We start from the raw sequence: 9,273 nt of genomic DNA, 5'->3' as shown, positions 1-9,273 counted from the left end.
TCTCTCAAACATTTCTCCTCATATTTACACGCTCGACTCCCCATTATAATCCCTAAACTCGTTCTTCCTGTCTCCGTCTTGACAATATAGTTCGGCGTATTCCTTGCTAACCCTAGTGTCCACTTTACATACCTCTCCTTTATCCTACTTACCTCCTAACTTACCTTTCACCCTCATACCTCCACTCCGTAAAATAAGACACTCATCAATAGCGAAACAAAAAATTTCATTCTCTTTACAGAATCATCTGCGAATAACCTCTTCCCCAGCCCCTACACCTGCCTCATCATTACATTTACCATCTCTTTCGTATAACCATCAACTCCCCTATCCTTTCGAAACAGGAAGCCCAGGTACACAAACTTTTTTATCTCCTGTACCACTTTTCCCTTCCACTTCCATTCCCCTCCCTTATCTCTCCCACCTCCTTTCATAAGCACCATAACCTTCGACTTGTCCGCATTGAACTATAACCTATTTTTGTCCAAGTATCTTCTCAACCTTTTTATCATCTCCTTTAAAGCCTCTTCGCTCTTTGCTAGCAGCACTATGTCCTCTGCATATGCGAGTGACCATATCCTGACTCAACCACCTGTCCATCCAGAAACCTTCAGAGATTCCCTCCCCTTCTCTCACCCTATCTTTCGTCATCTCATATACCTACCTTACCCTCTCAATTAGGTCTCTCTCCACTCTCCTGTCTTCCATTGCTTCCCGCAATCTCCCCCTATCCACCGTAGGAAACGCGCCTTTTAGATCTACAGAAAACGTTTACACTTTGGCACCCTTTTTATTTATTTCTCTATCCACTACGCGCTGCAAGGCGTTATTATTGTCAATAATACTCCTTGCCTCTCTAAGGCCCGCCTGCGTCTCCGGCAATATACCTTTCCCCTCAACATCCTTCCGGTAGATTAAAAACACTCTTGAAGACGTCGTTTCTTCATTTTGTAGGCAACTGTCTTAAATTCTAACAACTAAATATTAGACCTTAGATTAAGAAAGAGAGAGAAGCAACGTCAGCCGTGACGTGAGTAAGGCGACAGTGCGAGTAGAGGCGAAAAAAGAGAGTAGAGCCCCAGCGAAGCTCGGCACGCGCATCTCCCTCTACAGATTTTCTACTCTCGCCGCGCGACTTCCACTCAACGCACACGTGGTGTCCGCTAATAAAGGGCGTGCATTGACACGGAACGTCACTTGTTTGGGAGTTGGTAACCAGCACCCTTACAAAAAACCTTAGCCTGGAAACCAGCCCTAGTTGCCTGTAGCTGGTAACTAGCCATAGGTTGCAACCGCTAAGCATTGTCGTCTCTCACACATTCCAAACGAACCACTACGCTCTTTCTCTACGGAAAACCTACAGCTGAAATCCAGCCCTAGGTTTACGAAAAACATCACTGTACACATAAAATAAACACGGTAAGATAAAGCTAAGTAAAACTGATTTTCTTCCTTTTCAAAATAAAAGTTGTTCACTCAAATTGCTTCCTGCCTATTTTGTCCTCCGCCAACGAACTAGCTGACATACCAGCTCGCCCATTTTCGTTGAAACAGCTGGCATACCAGCCTTTTCAGACATCACACTCACTCATTTCTTTCCAAACCTTTCCTTTCTAACAACTCGAATCTTCATTTACCCGTTTCTTTCTAGGATAAAAATTCAAAATCGAAAACAACCGCTCAGCTAACTACATCTTTTCACCATCCTCACCACCTTTCCTCTAGATCAATCTTCCTCTCGCTATCTCTTTCTATCTTATGTGATAGACACATCAGTCCCTCCTTCCACCTTCAGCAGTATCTCACCTCTTACTCACTCTGTATCGCTAGTTACCTTCGCCTATTCTTCTCCTTCACTCCAAGAGATAGTTCCATCTCACTCTGTCTTAATAGACAGAAATGAATCGTCCCCGAAGATTATTCTCTTTGCTGCTACCATCAAATACCCCAATAATAAAGAAGCGTGTCAAACTAAAAAAATATCATGGATAGGACGACTCTAATTGTAAAGTGAAAATGTACGTTCTTAAACACGGCATTATGGAATCTGACTTTATGAAATATGAGCTTAAATTGCGAATCTTGTGCGTTTTATTAGTATGAGTTTCTGCCTTTCGACAAACCTTATTTAAAAATAAAGCCAGAATTTTAAGTGTAATTTTATGTCAAATTATACTATATGATAACAAGAAATGTTCTCATCACCTACTTTGTTCTCTTTTCAAGATAGAACGGTGTAAGTGCCAAAAAAACCAGCAGGCGTTCGCACCTGCATATATAAAAAAGTTTAAAGTTGAAAATCATCGATTTAATAACATGTAAAATTTAATAATTCCAAATTAAAATTGAATTTTACTTACCTTCATAAATGAAACTGTATAATTTAAAAGCTGCGTTAGGATACGATCTTAAGCTTTCAATTAGAGTGAAAGTACTTCTTAAGTATTTCATGCTCATTTTAATGAAATTAATTAAAATAAGGATTAAGTATTTTAACATTAATGTATATATTTCAATTTTTTTGCATTCCTCGGAAATGGTACTTGTGTGTACTGAGTTTTATCTGGAGTCTACGGAAAGAGTTTAAGAGATCATTTTAATATTTCACAACTTTATATCAAAAATATAAATACTGTATAAAATTGTATAGTATCTGTGTTAGAATATCTGTCAATACATTTAAATATTTTTTATTGCAGAGCTGAATGCAACTTCTCCGTCTACGAGCGAGTTAGGAGAACTCGCGAACGACCTCGAAAGCGATGAGTTAAGCTCTGACAACGAAGAGGAGGACGATGTCGCAGAAGATGTTCTGTATATGCGCGGAGCTTCCTTTACGATACACCTGGAGCCAGGTTCTGAAAATTTCACAATAAATTTCACAAGCAATGAAGAAATAAGCAACGAGATTCCGGAAAGGGGACAACTGCGTCCTACTTCCCAAGTAAGTTTTAGATATATATCACATCATGATAAATTTCGACACTGGCATTTTTTATAGAAATTGTTCCGCAACTGAAGAAGAATTCAAATTTTCTCGAAATAAGGTTTCAAGAATTTTAAAAAACATTTTGAAGACTGTAAATAATTTCTGGTCACTTTTCCTTACGAATAATAAGCGGAAATAATAGTAAGAAACCATTTTTGCCCCTGGCCAATCACGCAATTTGGAGGTCAATGCTCCCTAAAGCATACTAATAATCATAATTTTCGTTTATCGTCAATTTCTTAAAATATAAATTATCTAATATTTTGGAAGCTAAATTTAAAACTTTTTACACATTTTTACAAATTGATAAACTCACCAAATTCCGTAAGTGGCCAATAGGGTGGTTCAGAAAAGCTAGGTTCAAATTTTGCTTGCGAATAGAATACGAATATCATTTGAAAAATGAACTGTGGAAACGTTTCTGGAGTCAATATAGAAAAGTCAAAAGTTCATTCAGAATAAAATCCTTCCACTCGTGCGTTTAATTCACTTAATCCAGTGGATCCTTGATCGCCAGCATTAAAAGAAATTGCTTTTCTCGATATTCATCTCAATTCTTCTTTTCTTCTCCTTCTTCTTTCAAGGGTCCGAATTTGGAACAAAAGCTTCCCTCGACAACGGAGAGCATCTTGAGTACGGAACCTTCTTGTTCTTTGGAATGTGGACCCGGGGGCAATTGCTACACAGAAGAACTTCGAAGCGACGAAGAAGAAGAAAATATTCTCGGAGGAAACGACTTCTCCACGTCGAGACGGAAGCAAGAGTCCTTGACACAGAGGTGTCAGTGCCCCCTTGGCAGAGGTGGCGATCGATGTCAGCATGGTGAGTGATTTCCTTTGCACGCCTACTCGACAGCTTGCTTGATGGTCCTTGATCTGCATTGCAACTTTTAATTTTAATTCAATGATATAGTATCACAAAAATGGTAGAATTTAGCTTGCAGAAATATTTTAATTTAGATAGAACAGCTTTAAATGAGATAACTTTTCAAAATTGGCTAGTTTTAAACTATTTAGACATGGACTCTTTGAAAACGTCATATTTCCAAACTACTTACTTAAAAATATCGAAGTTCCTTATTATTTTGTTTGAGCTTAAAAGATTTGATCGAATTCCAACAAGGCAGGTTTCGAACTTTTAGAACTCAGGTAGAGACGAATCTAACCTACTATCGGCGAGAAAACTATAGACATCTGCCTTTGAAGCTTAACAACTCAGTAAAAAAAAATGCTAGCGCAACAAAAAATAGTCATTTAAAAGCTTAAAATGTTCTACGTTAATGAGCTTGAACACGTTTCTGTAAAAAAATGTTGTGCTTAGCAGACTGAAAAATGTAAAAAATAAGTAAGGATTTTTGGGTACATTTAAGAACAGTCGAGTTTAGAGCATTATTTCTTATACAAGGGGTGATAGAAAAAATTTGAAAAAATTCATGAGTACGAGGAAAACTGTTTTGAACCAGTTGCAGTTGAGAAATTTAAAAAATAATAAAAATTGTTGCTTAAAAGTACAAAAATGTGCAACTATATTATCTTCAGTTCTAATACAGATGTTAAAGCGATTCAAACTGAAAACTGTAATTGATAGGCTCTGTATTTATTTTCAATCACCCGGAAGAATGTGTTAGTCTTCTTTTTTGTGAAAATCGCGATATTTTTAGACATTTTTTTGTTGGAAAACAAGTGACAGAAAGCGGGGGGGGCCTTTTTTTGTTTTGCTGCCGTCCGCTGATGCCATTCTTCGGCCCCTAGGTCGGCAGTAAAAAAAACGAGCCCACCCTACTTTCTGTCACTTGTTTTCCAACAAAAAGAATGTCTAAAAATATAGCGATTTTCACCAAAAATAAGACTAACACTTCCTTTCGGGTGATTGAAAATAAATACAGAGCCTATTCATTACAGTTTACAGTTTGAATCGCTTTAATATCTGTATTAGAACTGAAGATAATATCGTTGCACATTTAAAGCTCAAAATTTTGTAATCGGGAAAATCATATTCATCCTGATTATTCAAAGTCAAAAAAGGGATATCATCTTCTTTTATAATGCATCGGCAATATCCCAACAGTGTTCTTTTATGAACTCTTTCATATGTAAATTTCCTGACAGACTGTCCGCACTTCAGCTTTGTAATTTCCTATCTTGTTCAATATTTTCACAACGAGCGAATCAACCAAGCTCATCTCTATTGAAATGAAATTCGTCAACACTAAAGCATTAGTAAACAGTCCTCGAATTCTGGAATTTGCTAAAAATCAGTTCCCAGAGATAAAAACCAAAAGGGAAATTGAAGATATATTAGTTCAACTTGAATGCATAAAACTACTACTGACAGAAATTTTGTCAACTAGAAGGATTTAGGACTTCAATTTATTTAAATTATTGTAAGTTAAAAAGATCTAAAACTTCAATTAATTATACTTGAAAGCCTCGAAACTATAAAGTTTTAATTCATTTGATTTAGATGATTCGAAATTAAATTTAAAAAAAACTTAAATTAAATAATCATTGTCGTTATCTTAAATTTTCTCCTGCCAACTGTAATTATGCAATCTAATGCAAGCGAATCACTCTCAATCTAACATTTGTGACAATTAACAAGCACATTGCGCATACAGTTATGCTCAATGTTTATCAATAAGCAGGATTCCCCTTTATTGGTCGTCACACAATTGGGTTCATTTTCTCCCACACAGAGAAGCATGCACACACACATACGCGCGCGTGTGCATGTGTGTATTACGCAATCTTGCGTCTAACAACAGCATGCTCGTAACTTTCAATTCATGAAAGTGTATTTTGCAGCATCCGATATCCTATGTAAATTGTGTTGGAAAGCTTGAAGGTTCATCCACACATCTACAAACCTGCCCTGCCGAACGCTTCGAGGGAGAGAGTCAATTGTCGCAACCGAAACGTGCCAAATTTTCTGCAACTAGGATTTTCGAACAGTAGTATCCGTTGCATACTCGAGGCCTGACATCGTTCTACAAGACTTTAAGAAACTAGCTTTATTGTTGATCGAATGATCGGCTTCAGCCGACTCCTACATCATTGCCAATAAGAAGGAAAAAGTTGAGGGGTATTATGACCTTAAAAAGGAACTACAACGACTGGACCCAAAATATTTGCGTAAAGTAATTGTCGCTGTTATCGGTACTCTCAGAGGTGCAAAATTATCACTGGTGCGTAACATTAAAGCCATACCCGGGTGCTAAAAATATCTAGTGAGACCCTGCGGTTGTTACTTAACCTTTTTTGAAATTAAATAAATATATAGGCTCCGACAGAACCCCAGTAAATCACACCTATGGTGACGTCTCACAGTAGTGAGCACAGGGCACGATAAAATCACGACGACAGGCCGGCAAAACCCTCGTTTATCTTAAGAACCTAAAGAGACCCAAAGATGATAGCCTTCTGCATCGATCTCGCAAGTGCTTTGGAATATTTTTTGCACGCGGAATATGGCTTCAAGGTTACGAAATAGTGATATATTAGCACCTCTAAGAGCACTGATTACAAAGGAAAATACTTTAACTGAATATTTTTGGTACAGTCGTTGCAGTTCCCTTTTAAGGGTTTAATACCTCTCTTCGTTTTTCTTCTCCTTGGCAGTGATGACATAGTCAGCTGGAGCTAAAAATTCGATCACGAATATAGTTCGTTTCTCAAAGTCTTACAGAACGATATCAGGCATCGAGTTTGTAACGAAGACTGCTGTCCGAAAATCGAAATTCCAGAAAATTTAGCACTTCTCTTTTTAGGCAATTGACTTTATTTCCCTCAGGGCGTTCGGCAGGGTAAGGTCGTGGCCAACATCGTAAGAGCGACACAGATGTTAATAAAGCACTCTTAGAGCCTCACTATGGTTAAAGAAATACGTCATTTCCGTGTGAGTGGCACACCCAGATAGTATGTGTTCTACGTACTCAACGTGTACATGACACGATCTGCACCTATCGCTGGGAACTCTTTGACATAAAATGCGGTCACTGTATACTAGGGTGGAAATGTTAACCCTCCTGGAATGCAGAAATGGAACCTTCTGTACCTCAATTAAGCCCTAATTATCTGAGAAAAGCAAAAGATTGCTCCTTCGGGGAGGATTATTTTTCTATACTCTTGTGAAAGTTTCTATGCATTTTCATGTCACGTATTTATTGGCGGAATTTATCAACCTCTGCTTTCTTAACCATCTGCTCCGCGGCCTGTTGAAGGAAGGCTCCTTTGCTAATAATTTCGTATTTCCTTGCCATTTTTAGGCGAGGATTTCTGCCATTTGCCAAGATGCAAGCTGTACTTGCAATAGCTTAGTTATAAAGACACTCGAGATTCAGAACTCTGCGTCCTCCTTATTCGCGGAATAGACAAATTGATATGCAAGCTCTTATGCATGTGCATGATTCTACGCGTAGCGATATCAATGGCTGTAAACTCGCTCTTCGTCCATTGAATCGCCCCAAACGAGTAAAGTAGAACCAGGGCGACCAACAGGTTGGTCGCAGATACCCTATTCAATGTCCGGAGTTTTTAATATCAAATCTGTCGAAGAAAATACTTGTAACAGCTTCAGAGAGACTCCTTCACTGATGTTAAATCCAGATTGCGTCGTCGAGGCACGCCTAGGTATGTATAGGTCTCTCCAGTAACCTTTCCTTTTTTCAGATGAATTTTAGCACACTTGTCCAATCCAAAGTCCATACCAATCTCTCATGTGTACTTCTTGATGATATTTAAAGCACTTTAAAGTTTGCTTATAGCACAAGCCTCGGTCTTTAGGTTATCCATATAAAATACATGAGTGACCTTATGCTCGAGATGATTAGTGTCGCCACAGAGGTATCCAGAAGAATTTCAAAGATCGAGAGATAGAGTCAGAAGTTTGATGCAAAAAAAGCATAGGGTTATGGTATCGCCCTGAAAGACGCATATCTGAAAGGTGACATTTTGGGTCGTAACACGATAATTTCCAAATGAGATAATAAATTTGGTTTTCCAAAGTCCATTAATCTCTCGATGCATCTCACTATGTGTGAATGAACCTTTAAGATTTGTAACAGACATATGATGAGTATATGAGAGGCTAAATCGAAAAATTTCCTATGGTAAATCCAGGCCATTGACATGACGCGCTGATGGGTTCTTGCGTCTTTGCAGTTGCGCTTGTCTTGGAAGTTTGCTATATCTTTTTTCGTGCAACGTTGCTCATACGTTTCTCCCCACACAGACTCAATTTTTCAAACAATACTGTCACTCAGGACATGTATATTATTTTTATACATTTATACATTTATACAATAAGTTATTGGCCTCTAATTTTCTAGGTTAGACAAGTTGCCTTTTTCGGTAGAAGTATATTGCGTCTTAACACTAGCTACTGCGAAATGGGCGCTTTTCACTTTAAATGTGAAGTGAATATGCAGGCCAGATGTTTGTGTTAGAAGTAAACTTCTTCCACCAGAAGTTCTTGATACCATCTGGACCTGCATCCTCTTTCAACTCCAGTGTTTTCGGGTTTTTTATACATCTCTCCAAAAACTGTCCACCTGTCTTTGTTGGGCGTGGGTGTATTTTTGACAGAAACATGGTGATCGCTGAAGAGACGCAATGGGTCAGCGAGAAACTGTTGATTTTCCTTTATTAATCTTTCCTTCTTCTGTATTCTCTTTCTTGTATCAGATAACACCCGAATTTTGTCAACTATATGCTGCTTGATTGTTAACAGATTTAACTTGTTCAATATGTGGTAGAAGATCCTTACTTCTTGGGCAAACTTTCAAACCCTTTTGGCGAATGATCTACCAGATGTAATTTAGTCAATCTCACTTTTAGTCTTTTGATCCATCGTCCGTTTTACCCTTTGATTTAAATCATCCAAAGCTCTCGCAGCATCATAAAGTAAAGAATTGATGATCTAGAGGTTGAAATCCTCCGAGATATACTCAGAAAGGGAGGCATCTATTTCAGCCAGATCTTGGGGCTTAGGAGGAACCTCCATGTCAATGTATTCGGTTAAAGCAATTGTCCATATGATCGGTGCTCTCGAAAGTGCGAAACTATTACAGGTTCGTAATCTGAATGGCATACACGCATGCCAAAAATATGCAAAAGCACTTGCGCAATGAATGCAAACAGCTGTCCTCCTTGGTTCACATCGTGTCCTCAAGATACACTAGCGTTTCGCCGGCCTCTCGTGATTTCATCCTGCCCTGTGTCCATCCAAATGAAAATCGTGATACGTTGCCGTAAGTGTGGTTTAGTGCGGTTCTACTGGGAGCTAGT

The 9,273-nt window shown here is 38.4% G+C and overlaps 1 protein-coding gene across 1 annotated transcript in view; it reads left to right on the top strand.

The window, feature by feature from the left end:
• The window catches only part of LOC117180832 (pikachurin), a 421,131-nt gene that overhangs the window by 268,795 nt on the left and 143,063 nt on the right, over positions 1–9,273 (top strand). The window contains exons 4-5 of the mRNA XM_033373361.1: positions 2,700–2,944; positions 3,574–3,811. Coding sequence (XP_033229252.1) covers positions 2,700–2,944; positions 3,574–3,811 — 483 coding nt within the window. The remainder of the gene's footprint in view (positions 1–2,699; positions 2,945–3,573; positions 3,812–9,273) is intronic.

The sequence above is a fragment of the Belonocnema kinseyi genome, chromosome 9 (genome assembly GCF_010883055.1).
Source record: "Belonocnema kinseyi isolate 2016_QV_RU_SX_M_011 chromosome 9, B_treatae_v1, whole genome shotgun sequence".
Taxonomy (NCBI): Eukaryota; Metazoa; Arthropoda; class Insecta; order Hymenoptera; family Cynipidae; genus Belonocnema; species Belonocnema kinseyi.
Note: the sequence above shows the minus strand (reverse complement) of the source record. Positions and strands in the feature narration are given on the sequence as shown.